Source organism: Natator depressus, chromosome 19, assembly GCF_965152275.1.
Source record: "Natator depressus isolate rNatDep1 chromosome 19, rNatDep2.hap1, whole genome shotgun sequence".
Classification (NCBI taxonomy): Eukaryota; Metazoa; Chordata; order Testudines; family Cheloniidae; genus Natator; species Natator depressus.
In genome coordinates, this window is record NC_134252.1 from 19,440,912 (window position 1) to 19,460,049 (window position 19,138).

At 44.6% G+C, this 19,138-nt stretch overlaps 1 protein-coding gene across 6 annotated transcripts in view; it reads right to left on the reverse strand.

Moving 5' to 3' along the window:
• Positions 1 to 19,138, reverse strand: part of ZMPSTE24 (zinc metallopeptidase STE24) — a 116,408-nt gene that overhangs the window by 8,399 nt on the left and 88,871 nt on the right. For 3 of the 6 annotated variants that reach the window (XM_074934533.1, XM_074934536.1, XM_074934538.1), the window contains 3 exons: positions 17,993 to 18,153; positions 15,766 to 15,870; positions 8,469 to 8,612 (listed from right to left, as the gene is read on the reverse strand). In XM_074934533.1, coding sequence (XP_074790634.1) covers positions 8,469 to 8,612; positions 15,766 to 15,870; positions 17,993 to 18,153 — 410 coding nt within the window. The remainder of the gene's footprint in view (positions 1 to 8,468; positions 8,613 to 15,765; positions 15,871 to 17,992; positions 18,154 to 19,138) is intronic. The other 3 variants (XM_074934534.1, XM_074934535.1, XM_074934537.1) reach the window with 3 other exon arrangements.

A 19,138-nucleotide genomic window follows, 5' to 3' on the forward strand; every position in this document is an offset into this window, starting at 1 on the left:
TGCCCAACAGATACCAGTGAGGGAAAAATCTCTGGCAACAGTGCACACGGCACACATACACTCTAACATGGAATGGACACGAACAAGCACTTGAAGAACAATCTCTTTGTGAAATGCCGTCTAGGGAAGGTGTGCGATGATGGCTCCTAACTCACTGGCTCTCCTGGCCGAAGCAATGCTCACTATGAATGGCCATCTTCATGGACAGTTAGGCTATGGTACAGGTTGCCATAGGTTCGAAGGGTAGACTGGTGAGCGTTGACAGGACAAGGTTAAGATTCCACTGAGGAGTAGGTTTAAGGGTCAGTGGGAAGGTTCTGATAAAGCCCTTCATAAATATATGAGTTGAGTGTGTAAAGATGGAACTCTTCTCCAGAGGGATGAAGGCACTAACTGCTGCTAGATGTACCTGCACTGAACTAAGAGCTAGACATGTATTCTTCAAGGATAGGAGTGCCCATGGTACCTAGCAAACATTGGTGGAGTTGTGCCCAGTCCAGAAAGTGCCTCCATTTGGCTAGGTAGCAGGGTCTTTTCTACTTTGGTTAAGGGTTTCCTGAATGGGGGCAGAGCATGAACATTCTATTTCCAATGCCCATCCAAACATCAGACTGTGAGGTGAAGTGAGCGTGGGTTGGGGTGCTTGATTTTCCCCCAGTTCTTGGTTAGGAGATCAGGAAATGGGCAGATCCTGATAGATTCGTGGGCGGACATCATTAGAAGTTCAGTGAACCAGAACTGTCTGGGCCAGTAGGATGTTAGGAGAATGACGGTGGCTTTGTTGTGGCGTACTTTCCCTATGACTTGTGGGTGTAGGGGGATGGAAGCAAAGGTGTATCTGGGGCCATCCATCCAAGAAGTAGGAGAGCATCACTCTGGGAGTCATGACCCATGGCTCCCCTGGAACAAGATATAGAAAGCTTTCTGTTTCTGTTTACCCCACTGTGTAAATATCACGGTTAGGACTGTGCATGAATCTGCCATTTGTGATCTGTAGAGAAACTTCTGCTTCGTTTGCTGGAAGGGAGCTGTGAATATCCAGGAGGTAAGCAGCCTGTATCATGATGTGGTTCCTGACACACCAGTTCAAAAGTCTGACAGCTTAAAAGTAGAAGGGACAAGATCTTGCTCCTCCCTGTTTGTTTATATACACCACCGTGATGATATCGTCCAACATTATCTGTACATGGAGCAAGCGTATGAGGGGAAGGAAGGCCTTGCACCCTAGGCAGACTGCCCTCAGTTCCAGTAAGTTTATATGTAGCCTGGCCTCTTGTGGGGTTCAGGTACCCTAAGCAGGGTGGTAGTCCCGATGAGCACCCCACCCAATGAGAGAGGCATCTGTCACAGTGGTGGTCCTGAGTGTGGGAGAGCTGAAAGAAGTCCCCACCATGACCTTTTCTGAGTTTGATCACCAAGCGAGGGAGGTGATAACGCTAAAGGGAACAATCACCTTGAAGTCCATGTGATCCCTGTTTGACTGGTAAATCAAGTGGAGCCAAGCTTGCAGACACCGCAAGTGGAGTCTGGCGAACTGCATCACAAAGGTCCATACGGCAATGTGGTCTACAGAAAGAGAGACCTGTGCACTGTGCATGGTGATGCAGGAAATCAGGTTGCTCATTGTGTAAAATCTGTCTGCAGGGAAGAATGCTCTTGCTCCTTTAAAATGTATTGTCCTTGTGGGTGACACTATGGACTTTTCTTCATTTATTCAAATGCATAGGGGTGCAAGAAGTTACACAAGAAACCGGCCTAAGTCATCCAAGTATGGAAAAACCAAATAGCCCTGGCGCCTCCTCTGGGCTGCTACCACAGATAAAACATTCATAAATACCCTTGGAGCTGTAGCAAGCCCAAAGGAGAGGACCCGAAATTGACACGGTTGTTGGCTAACTGTAAAATGCAGGAAGTTTCTGTGTGATGTGTGAATGTACACATGGAAATACACATCCTTCATGTCTAGAGATGCAAAGAACCACATCCCTTCCTGAAGAAAGGGGATTATAGATGATAATGTAATCGTCTGGAATTTCAGCTTTGGGATAAAGATGTTGAGTTGCCAGACATCCAGGATAGATCTCCCTCCTCTGACTTTTTTTGGAATTAGGGAATATGTGGGTATAACCCTCTCCCTTGATACTGAGGTGGGATGCACTCTATCGCCGCTTGATGTAAGAGGGAATATGCCTCCCTTTAAAGAATCAACTCTTGAGAGTGGTCCCTGAAGGGGATTTGTGAGAAGGGAAGGAGAGAAACTCTGTGGAGTATCACTAATGGATAATCTCCAGGACTCAAGTGTCTATGGTGATCTTGTTCCAGTTGTGGGCGAATTGTATAAGACAGCCCCTAACGGTGATAGGAGAAAAAGTGGGTGGTATCTGTGGTGGTACACAGGTCCTGACCTGTATGTCAAAAATGGCCCTTGGCCAGCAGTTGGGAGTGATTGGAGCCTATGGCAGTAGAGGGAGCAAAGAAACGGGGCCTCTGAATCCTCTGGTGCAGAGGCTGAGCTGGACACTGGTAATAGGGTGTATGAAAAGGTGTTGACCTCGGTCTAAAGGGCTGCCTCTAGTGTTTCTTCCTGGGGGCTGTAGTGTAAATCCAGAGGGAATACAGAGTAGATCTTTAGTCCTTTAGTAAGTGCAGGGAGTTGTCTTATTAAAAAGGTTGGATTCATTGAAGTGGAGATCTTGCATGGTGTTTAGGACCTCTCTAGGAAACCCTGATGACTGTAACCACAAGTCCCTCCTCATGACTAGTCCTGTGGCCAAAGTTCTGTACATTGTGTCTGCAGAATCTACTGCAGCCTGAAGGGCCACCTTTGCCTTCATCCAAAAGAGACTGAAACTGGACTCGGTCTTCCATGGGAAGTTTATCTTGGAAGTCCGCATGCCTGGAGTAGTTATTAAATGTCGTATTTTGTTAACAAAGCGTGGCAGTTAACAGTATAAAACTGCAGACCTGCATAGATCTTCCTTCCCAGGAGATCTATTACTGGGGTGGATTTCTGGTAGTATGATTGAGCTCCTTCTGTGGCCGCCTGATTGAGCTCCTTCTGTGGCCGCCAACGAGTTTGGGGTAGGATGGGAAAATAAAAAGACAGCTCCTTTGACAGGAACAAAGTATTATCTCTTGGCCCTTTTCAGTGTAAGGGCACAGGATGCTAGTGTGTGCCATGTTGCTCTGGCTTCCTCTAGTATAGCCTCGTTAAGCGGAAGGGCCACCTTATTCAGTCCCTGCAGTTGCAAGATGTACAGGAGCCAGTGCTGAGGATTCTGAACCTCCTCTAATGGAATCTGTAGATTGTTTGCGACTCTCTGTAACAGCGCCTGGTACTGTCGGTAGTCGTCTGACGGAGAAGGCGATGAAGGAGTGACTGCATTGTCCGGAGATGAAGAAGAAGCCTCTCTTGGAACCATTGCTGGTTCTTCCTCCTCGTTCACCAACAGAACCAGTTGGTGAGAGGAAGAGGAGTGGTACGACTCCTGAGAAGGCCCCAGATGCCTGCCATATCAGGCCAGAAGGAGGGACCCATCAGTTGTGGGGGACCCTAAGGGAATGAGTACAAGCGGTCACTACGGGGGGTCATAGCTGGAGGGATGGTGAGCATAGCTTCTCAACCGGTACAGTAACTCCTCGCTTTACGTTGTAGTTATATTCCTGAAAAATGCTACTTTAAGCAAAACGAAGTTAAGTGAATCCAATTTCCCCATAAAAGTTAATGTAAATGGGGGGTTACATTCCAGGGAATTTTTTTTCGCCAGACAAAATACACACACACACACACACACACAGTATACGTTTTAAATAAACAATTTAATACTGTACACAGCAGTGACGATTGTGAAGATTGGTTGAGGTGGTGAAGTCAGAAGGTGGAAGAGGGTGGGATATTTCCCAGGGAATGCCTTACTGCTAAATGATAACCTAGCACTCAGCTAAGCCCTCAAGGGTTAACACATTGTTGTTAATGTAGCCTCATACTCTACAAGGCAGCATGAATGGAGGGAGGAGAGACAGCATGGCAGAGAGAGAGAGAGAGACGTGTGTGAGAGAGAGAGATGCACACAGCCCCTTTAAGTATGCTGACACCGCTCTAAGTATACAGGCTTTTTAAGTAGATCAGCAAGTTGAGTCAGCAGCTGCTGCCAGCAAGCTTTCTCCATCCTGTGTCCTGTCGTGTCCGTCCGTCCCCACTCTATGGAGATGGGGTACAGGAGTGGGAGGAGGGGGACACCCTGACATTAGCACCCCTCTTCCCACCCCGCCCCCGGCACAGCAAGCAGGAGGTTCCTGGGAGAAGCTCCAAGGCAGAGGGCAGAAGCAGCATATGGCAGTGGGGGGAGGGACAGCTGAACTGCCTGGCAATTGATAGCCTGCTGGGCAGCGGTTGCACAGGGAACTTAGGGGAGCGGGGAGCTGATGGGGGGCTGCTGGTCCACCCTGGTTCCAAGCCCCTACCAGCTAGTTCCAAAAGGCTGCTCTTTCTGCAAGCAGTGGACGAAGCAGGCAGCTGCCAAACTACGTTATAAGGGAGCATTCCACAAATGTAACAACGTTAACCGGGACGACTTTAAGGTGAGGAGTTACCGTAGTTGGGAATCCCGTACGTCCACGGAGATACTGGTACAGCTATCTCCTCTGATTCCGAGGACTGTTCCATCAGTAGTGGCAGTACCATTGATACTGGGGCATTCCTGCCTAATGGCTGGAGATGCAACTGCTCCTCGGACATTGGTATAGATTCCTCCTCTGGAGTAAAGACCTCCCTCAGGAGGACAGGGTCAGAAAGGAGTGGAGACTGTGGATAGGGGAGGAATACATCCTCTGATGTTAAGTAAGTCTCTGAACAGCGTGGGGTCCAAGAAGTTCCTGCAGCCATGTCTGAACGACCCAACTCCTCTGTTGCAGCTGAACGATCATTAGATAAACAAGGTGGTGTTGATGACAGGTCTGGATCGGCACTCGTAGATGGAATTGGCAAGCATTTGTGCTTATGCTTCAGTATCACAGTCACCATGGGAACAAGGTGGATCTCTCCTTTTGCATGCCTTGCCCTCTAACCAGGGGGTCTTTGGCAGAGGCAGTTCCATGGGTTCTGAGCACAATGTCTTACCTGACTTGGACCAGCTCAGGGAAGGATTGTGTTTCGTATGGACAGTCCACTGTGGGGATCTATTCTTGTGCCCATCAGAGTGTCTTCTACTCTCAAGGGGAGCCCTGGGCCTTCAGCGTTAGAGGCTCTGCTCCAAGGCACATGCTTGGAGGGGCATTATTGGTCAGTTAAGACCAATGGAGAGGGAGGTCTCGCTGGCCCGGATCAGAGTGGGGCTTCATAGCCTCCTCCATCAGGTACTTTCTTAGGTGAAAAAAGAAAAAGGAGTACTTGTGGCACCTTAGAGACTAACAAATTTATTTGAGCATAAGCTTTCATGAGCTACAGCTCACTGCATCCGATGAAGTGAGCTGTAGCTCATGAAAGCTTATGCTCAAATAAATTTGTTAGTCTCTAAGGTGCCACAAGTACTCCTTTTCTTTTTGCGAATACAGACTAACACGGCTGCTACTCTGAAACCTCTCTTAGGTGAAGCTCCTAGACTTCTCGAGTTCTGGGTGGAAAGGCTCAAGAGATATTGCACTTAGCAAAGTTGTACGCCTCACCCAGACAGTACAAGCACCGTTGATGTTCATCACAGATGGAGAAGGAACAAGGGCAGGAGATGCAATTCTTGAATTTCCCTCAACCAGGGGAGGAAAAACGACGCTATAGTAACTACAAATGTAAACTGCTAAGTTAAGAGATAAAACTATTTACAAATACTTTCTACTTTAGAGGTTATGCACAGAATGGAGGAGGACATGTTTCTGACTCAGGCCATGTGGCAGTAAGAAGGAACTAGAGAGGCATCAATCCGCACTGCCTCTTACACCCTCAGTTAAGAGCATGAGGGGAGCTACTGTGCACGTGTGGGTCAACGGACACTGATTCTGAAGAATTTCTGGATTTGCGTGCATGGTGTGCATGCACACCCACATGTGGAATAGACAGATACCATGACTCAAAGAACTTACTTTGGGGGTAAAGTCTGGACTGATACAAAGAACAGCACAATATATTGCGATTTCAGAGAAAAGTTGCCCACTTCAGACACTACATGCATAAGTTATAGCCATCATAAAGGCTACTTTGACACAAAGAAAGTGCAAAATCAGTGACAAAGGTCTGATTAGTAGTATGGCAATTGTATCTATGATGAGGTTTCACTGTGTCGCTCAGTATTTCCTGAAGATTAATCAGAGATGACTCTCTCAGAAAGCACTTGGGATGAAGAAGAAAAATTCACTTACGCTCCTATTATTAAATAGAGATTGCTGAGGGCTGTTCCTGGAAAGCAGTTTCAAGTGTACGGCCAGCCGTTCTTCCAGCCATTCTAATGCAAGGATTTTTGCGAATTTTGGGTTGATGTTTTTTGCACTGTACCCAGTCACTGAATTTAAACCAGTTTTTGGCATATTCTGCATGAAGAGATTTCTTGGATGCCTGCAGGGTCTCAGCTACTTTCATGGATTTGCCTGTTTCAGGACAGCTAGTTCACAGCGAAGAGGTGAGATGAACAGAGAAAAGGATATTAACACCCTCTTTGCAAGTACCTAGCTGGGGAACAAATATTTGATAATGGACTCTTATCTAGCAGACAAACGCATAACATGATTGCACTGGGAGCTCATGTTCAGTTGATTATCCACCATAACCACCAAAGCTTTTTCAGAGTCACTGTTTGGGCAAAGCCTACATTCTTTGTTCTGAGATGAATATATTTACATGCCGTTGGAATCTCTATATATATTTTGATTATATTTACTGTTAGAAAAAACTCCTCCACCATTTCCAACCCCATGAACCTGGCTGCCTTTCCAAATACAGTTTGTGATCCAGAGGCCACTCTCACTAACATTACATAATATAAACACTGATATTCTTAAGGTCATTTTAATGCAAAGTGGGAGCTGAAAGTAGCAAGAGAAGTCAGTAGGGCTTGTGGGGGTGGAGGAAAGAGGCAATTTAAAACTTCACTGCCCTGTTGCCTTTCCCCCCACACTAGGGGAGAGACAGGCCAAGGGGATAGTAGGAAGTGAGGCAGGAATGTAGGGAGTTACAAGTTCTGACTGCTTTTGCAGCTATTGTATCTTACTTCATTCTGGTGTCTGCAAATACAGTACTCTGCAGAGAAATGACCATGCAACAAACAAATATCTCCAACAGCCAGAGATGGGACACTAGAAGGGGAGAGCTCTGAGTTACTCCTAGGTATCTGGTTGGTGGGTCTTGCCCACATGCTCAGGGTCTAACTGATGGCCAGATTTGGGGTCAGGAGGGAATTTTCCCCTAGTTAGATTGGAAGAGACTCTGGAGCGTTTTCACCTTCTTCTGCAGCATGGGTCACTTACTGATTTGAACTATCGTAAATGGTGGATTCTCTGTAACATGAAGTCTTTAAATCAAGATTTGAGGACTTCACTAACTCAGCCAGAGGTTATGGGCCTACCAGAGGAGTGGGTGGGTGAGGTTCTGTGGCCAAAATGTGCAGGTCAGAGTATATGATCATGATGGTCCCTTCTGGCCTTAAAGGCTAAACAGAAAACAACATAACTCATTGACTATAAGTAAAAATTGAGAGAGAAAAAAACAAAGGATGGGACAAACAAAAAGCATCCAGCAGCCATTTTACCAGAGAACATTTTCTTGCAACAGCCCTCAAATTTCAGAAAACAAAATCAGTAAAACTGCATTTCTGTACTGATTGTCACAGGAGTCATAGATTCCATGACTTTCAATTTAAAAAAATAACCCTGGCTTGACGTTTTGTGGGTGTGTGTGGCTAGATGGATGCAATAGTAACAGCTAGACCTACACAGCTACCAAGTGAGAGACTGGGATGCAGGGGAAACTAAGACAGCAGGAACTCTTTAAAGCGCTAGTGCTTTGCCAGGTAGTCATGGGATTGAGTCAGGAATGGAGTAGGTGCTGCAAGGCTCCAATGATGGGCACCAGCAAATTTAGCAATTTTAAAATAGTCTTAACTATTAATTAAATGTGAAATTATTGTAAATTATTTTTACCGAAAATAAAAACAGGCTATTTTGAATAATGCAACCTGTGCATTGGGATTTTTACTAAAAATTCATGATTTTCTAAAAATTCATGATTTTCCTTTTTTCACTTTGACCAGCGGGATCGCTTATTTATTATTTGCATTGCAGTAGTGCTTTACACACTGCAGTCAGAAATTGTGAGGCTTATCGCAATTTACCATGACAAATCACTAACCTGAATAAATCAAAGAGAAATAACAAACTAGTCATCAGAAACCTCAAACTATTCCCTGAAATAACAACAAATTAGCAAACTATGATATTCAAATGTATATCTTTTTAAGAGGCCATTTCACAAAGCTAACTTTTACCTCATTATAAGGTGAAAAAATGAATTGGAAAATAATCATCAGTCCTATCAGGGTGGGCTGAGTCTCATAGAAACCAAATGCAGCGAAGAGTTCTTTCTGACCAATTAATACTGCAAACAAAAAGAAGCAGAGGAAGGAGTTCATCTAGAAAGAGAGGAAGCAAAATATTCCCATTAATATGACCCTTTCAGCTATCCACAAGATTATTGCTTAAATGCTTATTACAGAGGTGCTCAAAAGCAGGGGTTCTGCTGAAAAAACTGATCATGTAATTAAACACTGTATCATAATGCATATGCACAAGGGCCCAAATTAAGGGTTCACAGGCAACTTATTTCTGACATTTCCTAACTTTCAAGTACCTGACTTTGCAACCTTAATAATGTTCTTTTAATGTAGTTTTCTGTGTGTAATTATGAATAAAGTCTGTCCATTATGCCTCTCTGCCAACGACTAGGCTGGCTTTATACAGACATGATGGTAATATACAGACACAGGCAGTTCCTGTGAAAATTTCTAAAGCAGGATTCTGTGGCAACTTTATAGATCTGTTCAGAGTAAGTGTTATGTGTCTAATGGGCAGCATGCCAGAAGGCACAGAGATGTTTGCATGAAAAACTGACAGTGCAGAAGAGGTGAGGGGCTTGTTGTAAGAAAGAGTGGAGAAGACGTAGGGAGGGACAGATTTGTGAAGGTTCTTGAAGAGCAGGTCAAGAAGTTTGAACTTAATGCAGTGAAATGGGAGAACCAGTGGACAGATTGAAAGAGGGAGGTGATACAGTCCAAGCAATGGTCCAACAGGATGATCTTAGCAGCCGAATTTGGGCAGGTAGGGAGCAACATGGATGTTAAAGTGTGACATTCTATACCTTGGGGGAGTGTCCTGTAACCCCCATATTCCTCATTTATATATAATTGTGATCTTGCATATAAAGCATGCCATGTAAGATATCAGGGGAAAGGTTATGATCTGGTGAAAGTCACTGTTCTGTCTAAATATGTATATCATTAGTGCATATGAAGTTATGAGATTGTGTTGTATGGTTGTCAGTAAAACATGCTGTAAGTTGGGGAATCGGCCAGATACTAGCTCCCCAGAGACAACAGCAAGGAATGTAACCAATGCCCGGGCGGGTGCCACAAACAACCATCAATAGCCATAGTCCAGCAAGGGAGTTACAATTCAATGATTCATCTGCATAAGACCACACCAGGGGAATTGCTCAACCTTGCTTGGGGACTCAGCAATGCCTACCAGACATGCCTGGACTTTTGTCTTCCAAGCACATGGGATGGAGGGTATAAAACAGAACACAGGGGCCCTGTGCTGGGTCTTTCTTCTTCCCCCATCTATGCTTCAAGCAACAAGGACACTGAGAAAACTGAAGAGTCCGACAGTGGAGACTGGCCCAAGTTTAAGGACTGTATATTAAGGACTGCAATATCCAATGGGGTGAGAAAAACTGCCTAATCTAGATCAGGGGTAGGCAACGTATGGCACGTGTGCCAAAGGCGGCAGGTGAGCTGATTTTAAGTGGCACTCATACTGCCCGGGTCCTGGCCACCAGTCCGGGTGGCTCTGCATTTTAATTTAATTTTATATGAAGCTTCTTAAACATTTTAAAAACCTTCTTTACATACAATAGTTTAGTTATATATTATAGACTTATAGAAAGAGACCTTCTAAAAACGTTAAAATGTATTACTGGCATGGGAAACCTTAAATTAGAGTTAATAAATGAAGACTCGGCGCACCACTTCTGAAAGGTTGCTGACCCCTGATCTAGATGCAAGAATTCAAGAAGCCTGGGAAACAAGCAGGGAGAACTGGAAGTCCTGGCACAGTCAAGGAATTATGATGTGATTGCAATAACAGAGACTTGGTGGGATAACTCACATGACCGGAGTACTGTCATGGATGGATATAAACTGTTCAGGAAGGACAGGCAGGGCAGAAAAGCAGGGGGAGTTGCACTGTATGTAAGAGAGCAGTATGACTGCTCAGAGCTCCGGTATGAAACTGCAGAAAAACCTGAGAGTCTCTGGATTAAGTTTAGAAGTGTGAGCAACAAGGGTGATGTCTGCTATAGACCACCGGACCAGGGGGATGAGGAAGACAAGGCTTTCTTCCGGCAACTAACGGAAGTTACTAGATTGCAAGCCCTGGTTCTCATGGGAGACTTCAATCACCCTGATATCTGCTGGGAGAGCAATACAGCGGTGCACAGACAATCCAAGAAGTTTTTGGAAAGTGTAGGGGACAATTTCCTGGTGCAAGTCCTGGAGGAACCAACTAGGGGCAGAGCTCCTCTTGACCTGCTGATCACAAACCGGGAAGAATTAGTAGGGGAAGCAAAAGTGGAGGGGAACCTGGGAGGCAGTGACCATGAGATGGTCTAGTTCAGGATCCTGACATAAGGAAGAAAGGAGAGCAGCAGAATACGGATCCTGGACTTCAGAAAAGCAGACTTTGACTCCCTCAGGGAACTGATGGGCAGGATCCCCTGGGAGAATAACATGAGGGGGAAAGGAGTCCAGGAGAGCTGGCTGTATTTTAAAGAATCCTTATTGAGGTTACAGGAACAAACCATCCGATGGGTAGAAAGAATAGTAAATATGGCAGGTGACCAGCTTGGCTTAACAGTGAAATCCTTGCTAATTTTAAATACAAAAAAGAAGCTTACAAGAAGTGGAAGGTTGGACAAATGACCAGCAAGGAGTATAAAAATATTGGTTAGGCATGCAGGAGTGAAATCAGGAAGGCCAAATCACACCTGCAGTTGCAGCTAGCAAGAGATGTTAAGAGTAACAAGAAGGGTTTCTTCACGTATGTTGACAGGTTTCAGAGTAGCAGCCGTGTTAGTCTGTATCCGTAAAAAGAAAAGGAGTACTTGTGGCACTTTAGAGACTAACAAATTTATTAGAGCATAAGCTTTCGTGAGCTACAGCTGTTAGTCTCTAAGGTGCCACAAGTACTCCTTTTCTTTTCAGGTATGTTAGCAATAAGAAGAAAGTCAAGGAAAGTATGGGCCCCTTACTGAATGAGGGAGGCAACCTAGTGACAGAGGATGTGGAAAAAGCTAAGGTACTCAATGCTTTTTTTGCCTGTCTTCACGAACAAGGTCAGCTCCCAGACTACTGCACTGGGCAGCACAGCATGGGAAGGAGACGGCCAGCCTTCTGTGGAGAAAGAAGTGGTTCGGGACTATTTAGAAAAGCTGGACGAGCACAAGTCCAGGGGGCCGGATGCGCTGCATCCGAGAGTGCTAAAGGAGTTGGCGGATGTGATTGCAGAGCCATTGGCCATTATCTTTGAAAACTCATGGCAATCGGGGGAGGTCCCGAACGACTGGAAAAAGGCTAATGGAGTGCCCATCTTTAAAAAAGGGAAGGTGGAGGATCCGGGGAACTACAGGCCAGTCAACCTCACCTCAATCCCTGGAAAAATCATGCAGCAGGTTCTCAAGGAATCAATTCTGAAGCACTTAGAGGAGAGGAAAGTGATCAGGAACAGCCAGCGTGGATTCACCAAGGGCAAGTCATGCCTGACTAATCTAATTGCCTTCTATGATGAGATAACTAGCTCTGTGGATGAGGGGAAAGCACTGGACGTGTTATTCCTTGACTTTAGCAAAGCTTTTGATACCGTCTCGCACAGTATTCTTGCCAGCAAGTTAAAGAAGTATGGGCTGGATGAATGGACTATAAGGTGGATAGAAAGCTGGCTAGATCGTCGGGCTCAACGAGCAGTGATCAATGGCTCCATATCTAGTTGGCAGCTGGTATCAAGTGGAGTGCCTCAATGGTCGGTCCTGGGGCCGTTTTTGTTCAATATCTTCATTAATGATCTGGAAAATGGCATGGACTGCACCCTCAGCAAGTTTGCAGATGACATTAAACTGGGAGGAGTGGTAGATACGCTGGAGGGTAGGAATATGATACAGAGGGACCTAGACAAATTAGAGGCCTGGGCCAAAAGAAATCTGATGAGGTTCAACAAAGACAAGTGCAGAGTCCTGCACTTAGGATGGAAGAATCCCATGCACTGCTACAGACTAGGGACCGAATGGCTAGGCAGCAGTTCTACAGAAAAGGACCTAGGGGTTACAGTGGACAAGACGCTGGATATGAGTCAACAGTGTGCCCTTGTTGCTCAGAAGGCTAACGGCATTTTGGGCTGTATAAGTAGGGGCATTGCCAGCAGATTGAGGGACGTGATCGTTCCCCTCTATTCGACATTGGTGAAGCCTCATCCAGAGTACTGTGTCCAGTTTTGGGCCCCACACTACAAGAAGGATGTGGAAAAATTAAGAAAGCGTCCAGCGGAGGGCAACAAAAATGATTAGGGGTCTGGAACACATGACTTATGAGGAGAGGCTGAGGGAGCTGGGATTGTTTAGTCTACGGAAGAGAAGAATGAGGGGGGATTTGATAGCTGCTTTCAACTACCTGAAAGCGGGTTCCAAAGAGGATGGATCTAGACTGTTGTCAGTGGTAGCAGATGACAGAACAAGGAGTAATGGTCTCAAGTTGCAGTGGGGGAGGTTTAGGTTGGATATTAGGAAAAACTTTTCCGCTAGGAGGGTGGTGAAGCATTGGAATGCGTTACCTAGGGAGGTGGTGGAATCTCCTTCCTTTGAGCTTTTTAAGGTCAGGCTTGACAAAGCCCTGGTTGGGATGATTTAGTTGGGGATTGGTCCGGCTTTGAGCAGGGGGTTGGACTACATGACCTCCTAAGGTCCCTTCCAACCCTGATATTCTATGATTCTATAGATGTTACCCAGTCTAATAGGGTTGAGAATTTAGACTGCATGCTTATATTTTCTTTTGGTAACTAGCTCTGACTTTTTGCCTATCACTTATAATCACTTAATTTGTTTAACTGTTTATTTTTACCAGTGAGTTTGCCTGAAGAACAGTGCAAGATGGCATATTCCTCAGGTACAAGGCTGGGAATTCAGGGCGGATTTGGCTGGTGCCTTTCCCTGTGCGATCCATGAGTGACTCTGGGAGCATTCATGCAATCTAGCTGGGTGTGGGACTCCACATGCTGTTGTGCTGAGCAATATCAGGGCCTGGAGGGGTTTGCTGCTTGTCACTAGCAAGGCATTGTGAGAGATAGCCCAGACTGGAGAGATAAAGGAGCACAGCAGTCCCACAGTCCCAGGCTGCACCCTGGGGATCCTGTTACATAAAGAAGCGAGAGAAAAAAGTTACAACAGTCAAGGTGGAGATGATGAATACCTGGGTAACAGTTTTAGCTGTGTGGATAAAAATAAAATTCCTGAAAGGAAGAAATGGAGACTGATCCCAAATGGCAACCCGACAGTGACATCTTAATGTGGAACATCTGCAGTGACCAAGATAAAGAAAGCAGCCAGTGTGCTGTCCCCTTGGATGGGACAGGAGACAATACCAAAGAACGCTCGAAAACTGTCATTTAGACTGCCAGGGAGAAAACATGAGCAAATTTGATGGATTAAGGGATGATTCCCGAATGCTGGGAAGGGAACTCAGGATAGGGTTATTGTTGGGATCTTCAAAGATTTTTCCAGCACCAAGAGCGACTGAAGGAAAGAGATCGACACTGGTAATCAACAGCAGTTTAGAGCGGAATACTGGATATCCTCTATGGAGACAGAAAACTGTTGGAACTAGATAATGCTGGAGCACAAGGGAGATTCGGGGAATGTTTCTCTAGCTCTCGTGCATTGTCCAGACTGGTTTGCATAAGTAAACTGATTTTGTCAGACCTTGTAGCCGGACACGGCCCCGTCCATGGCTTGGTCTCTGCCAGGCAGGAGCAGCTCCTGCTCCATGGGGAGGAGGGGCAGCCCATGGCCCCCCCCGCATCTGCTTTTTTAAATGTTCTGTGTAGACTTCCTGTTATGCCAGCTTCACCTTGCTCTTAAAGTGACGTTTGCAGTTTTCTGTCTGAACCACAAACAACAAAGGAAGTCCTCGCTGATGTGAGGGGCTTGCTTAAAGCTATACTACTAATTGTATTCATGCTTATGAATATGTAATCAATATGTAAGGAGTGAGTGAGATAATATGAGTATAAGAAACCAATCTCAAGGCTTAACCCGAAATATTACCGTGTAAGGATAATCAAGGTGCATATGGGACTGTATATAAACCTATGGCAGTAGTGGTCAGAGAGATGTAACCCACAACAGCAAAAACTCAGGACCAGACCAGAAGCAACAGAGCCCTCCCGCTAGGGTGACCAGATGTCCCGATTTTATAGGGACAGTCCCGATTTTTAGGACTTTTTTTTTATATAGGCTCCTATTACCCCCCACCCCCTGTCCCAATTTTTCACACTTGCTGTCTGGTCACCCTACCTCCTGCAGACCCGAAGGGGACTCTTGTCGCCTAGTGGTTTGATCTCTGGGAAGCTGGAACCTGGCCAGTCTCAGTCACCTAAGATCAAAAGCAACACCGGTGTCTGCAGCCTCTCACCAGTACGCATGGAATGTGTGTGTGAGTATAATTGCGCAAATAAGGGAAGCAAGCAATAAATCAGCCCTCAGTACTACTTCAATTCGACCTTTGTTTGTGGTTATTCCTTGGCTGGTTCCAAGAAAGGATAACAACTTCACCTCAGAATGTTGGGGCGGCCCTTTCATTGCAGCCTCTCCAAAGAATCACCTCATTTTGGGAACCTGGAGGAAGTGCTCTACTGCCCAAGTAGAAGGGAGTAGAGCACCCTTCTACTAGAGCATGATGGAAGATGCACCACACACACCCTTCTCAGGGAATCCAGAACTTCAAAAAGATGTATTCGAGGAACGATTTGGGGAACATGAGAGAAGCTGAGACTTTGGGGGGTAGGAGGATGTTTTGTAGCAAGAGGAGGACTAAAACGTTGGATGTTGTCTCCCTTTGTTTGGACTGTACTAAGGTGTGTGTTCCCTGAGGGTGTGACTGGATGTGCCGGGCAGAGGAGTTGCATGCAGGATGCAGAACCCTAGATGAGAACTGTAAACAGGCATTGATCCTGCTTCAGATTCAGAAAGAAGTAGGGGAGCCAGACAAATTAGACAGGAGTAAAGTGCTGACTTGGGCACTTGGCCATGGGTTTACAATACCGTCCCCAAATAGCTACGGAGATGCTAGTGTAGGACATTGGACACAAGGAAATCTGAATGGCCCAATGGATGCCACAGAGCTCCCCTTCATTTGCTGGAGGCAGCATGATTGTGTGTGAATCATGGAGTGTGACAATTTTAGATTGTTGAACCTAGTAATTGAAAAAATGCTCCAGGAATACCATCAATATACTACTATTTACCTGGCTGATGACAATATTTTTGATAGTGTGACCTAGCTTCCAGTGACCCAGTTCATGGCCAAGCACTGCCAAAACTTCTTCATTTTTGCATCCTTGCTTCTTATTCTGTGCAAAACGAGAGAAAAATCTCAAACATCTCACATAACACGGTTAACCAATTTCCTGCCTGCTGATCTGTTTTCTCCAAACTCCACAGTATGCCAGCTCAGAAAGCAGTTATTTTCCTCTTTTAAGCAGAGGAATACAAGTAAAAACTAACCTCTTGTAATATTCTACCCCTTTTTTATAGGAACTCAGTCATAAGAGCTGAACTCGAGAAGCCATTTACTGTGCCTAATAACCATTAATGAAGCTAGAAACTTTTGAACAATACTACATAATCTTACCTACCAGCAGATGGTCTGATCAACATAGAGACACTTTTATACTGAACTTTCATAATGTCTCTCCACTTATAATGGAACTGAATGAGTTAAATTAAAAATATAATGAATAACCATTGAGCTTTATCTGTTTGGTCTTATTTGCTATGTCTGGGGGCCTTAATATACCTCTAAAATAAAAATTCTGGTCTCCAGGCAAGGAGACAACAAAACGAGCTATTGAAAACCAGGAGACATTATTTAAAAGGAAGCCAAACACACAGAGATAGTGCACTGTCCTACCCAGAGTGCTCAACAGAGGAGACAGAAGCAAAAAGAAAAGATTGAGGAAAATTCTTGTTCGGGTAAGAACATAAGAACAGCCATGCTGGGTCAGACCAAAGGTCCATCTAGCCCAGTATCCTGTCTTCTGACAGTGGCCAATGCCAGGTGCCCCAGAGGGAATGAACAGAATAGGTAATCATCAAGTGATCCATCCTCTGTCGCCCACTACCAACTTCTGGCAAACAGAAGCTAGGGACACCTTCCCTGCCCATCCTAGCTAATAGCCATTGATGGATCTATCCTCCAAGAATTTTTCTAGTGAACAGAGAAAGGACTGTCTGCTGCTTGGAAGAAAACTCTGCTGAGCCAGCTACCTTCATAATGTGCTGGAAATGGCCCAACTTGATTATCATACACATTGTAAGGAGAGTGATCACTTTAGATAAGCTATTACCAGCAGGAGAGTGGGGTGGGGGGAGAGAAAACCTTCTGTAGTGGTAAACACCCATTTTTTCATGGTTTATGTGTATAAAAAGATCTTCTGTACTTTCCACAGTATGCATCCGATGAAGTGAGCTGTAGCTCACGAAAGCTTATGCTCAAATAAATTGGTTAGTCTCTAAGGTGCCACAAGTACTCCTTTTCTTTTTGCGAATACAGACTAACACGGCTGTTACTCTGAAACCTTCATAATGCTGAGGATGTCCTAGATTTTGTTTTGTCCTGTCCTCTCTCTGCTGGTAGGACACTGTCCAGACTGACATACAGGATGGTGGAGAAAGTTATTACTGTACAATCAGTCTTTGTAAAACAAATTTGCTTATTCTACTGAAGAACACATCATTTGGAGACATTTAAATGTGTTCTTCCAAACAGTTCAAGTCTGAACTATTTCCCCAAAACCTTTATAACTGGGGCAGACTGAAATCCACTTTTTTGGTTCAAGTGGGTTTTACAAATTCAGTTTGGTGGATTACATTTGCTATCCAGACTTTCTCAGGATGCAGACTTTGTTCTGCAGAACAGGTCTGTTTCTCACTCCACAGCTGAAATATAACCAGGAGACCAGCACTGTCCAACTCTGCTCCCTGAAGGCTCTTCCGGAATTGAAGTCAGGAATCTTTTTGCCAGTCCCTCAAGACTGGATAGGAAAACATGCTGCTGACTGCCTGGAAAAGATTTTTGAATGGGGAGAGAAGTAAATTTATAAGGTCTCCAGCTGAAGACAGATACAGGTGAGGGATATATCAAGGTCTAACGAGGCAAGAAATGGATAGGAAGGTAGAACCCAGAACTTCTAAGGTGGAAAGAGAGGCCAGCAGAGCTCTCAAGAGGTTTTTAGGAACCTCTAGCCAAGATTCTTGAGCTCCTGGTGTTGCACCCATCCACAGCCTTGGAAGGTGCATTTGTACCAGTGTCTCAGAGATTCTTTTGTAAATAAATCATGAAGTTTCAAACGCTTTCAAGGTTTTGTTCTTACAGTTTCACAATCCTACAACAGAATATGGAGAAGATGTAAGGGAGAATCTCGCTGGGGGATCAGGAAAACTACATGACAGGAGAACAAAAATGAAGCTCACTTTGACTTTGGACTTTGTGTCATCATCTTCACCATCTTCTCCCTCTGAGTGTTCTTTGTTCAGTGCACAGTAATCTTCCAGGAGGGTGTCAAACAACACTATCCGCTTATTCTTGAAGAAGCCATAGAAATAAGCATTGCTATGGGAGGAACGCTTGGAACCTAGTGGGGGTGAAAATTCACATTAAAAACATAGGTCAAAGTACTTTGTGTGCATTAAAATCTAACTGTGCAACCTTCTATTTAACAGTCTTTCAAGGGCATTTCCTCTCCACCATGAGATCAGTAGGCATTGATTCATGGCAAAATGCATTAAATCTCAGGTTGAAGCATATTTTTAGACACCCTGTTAGATTTGTTTAATCTACTACGGTACTACATACATATTGTAGGGATAGATTTCTTTATCTGCAAAACCTATTATAGAGGCACTGAATACAACACCACAGTTAAGGTTGTGTTCTGAAAAGGACTTAAAATATGGCATAAAATTTTCTCAGTAAGAAAACAGCCTTTAAATGTGGAATTTTATATAGTTTTAGCTTAGCACTATACAAAAATCAATGCATCACAGTCAATGGATTTAAAAATAGCTAGCTGATACATCTCAAAAGGTAATAGCATATGGGGAACAGTCATGCAATGGGTACATTTCTATTGGGGTCTTACAAGGATGTGTTCTTGGTCCACTTCTATTTGAAAACTTTATCAATGATAGGGAAGAAAATATAAATTCCTTGCCAGAAAAGTTTGCAGATGACAAAAATTGGTGGAGTGGTAAGCAATAAGAATGAGTCAGTTCTACACAGCAACGTGAACTGAATTAGTACAGGTTAATGTAAGTCACACATCTAGGAACCAAGAAGTTAGGTCACACTTTTAGGATGGAAGACTATCCTGAAATGCAGAGACTCTAAAAAGGACTTAGGGGCCATAGTGGAAACCAACTGAATGTGAGCTCCCAGTGAAACATGATGGTTAACGGCATATCTGACAGTTGGATATATGAGAGTCGAACACTGAGCTAAAAAATATCAAGCTGTTATTACCACTGCATACAGAATTAGTGAGACTGTTACTGGAATATTGTGGCCCATTATGGTGTCCACAGAAGCTACAAGAATGATTTAAGGTCTAGAAAACATGC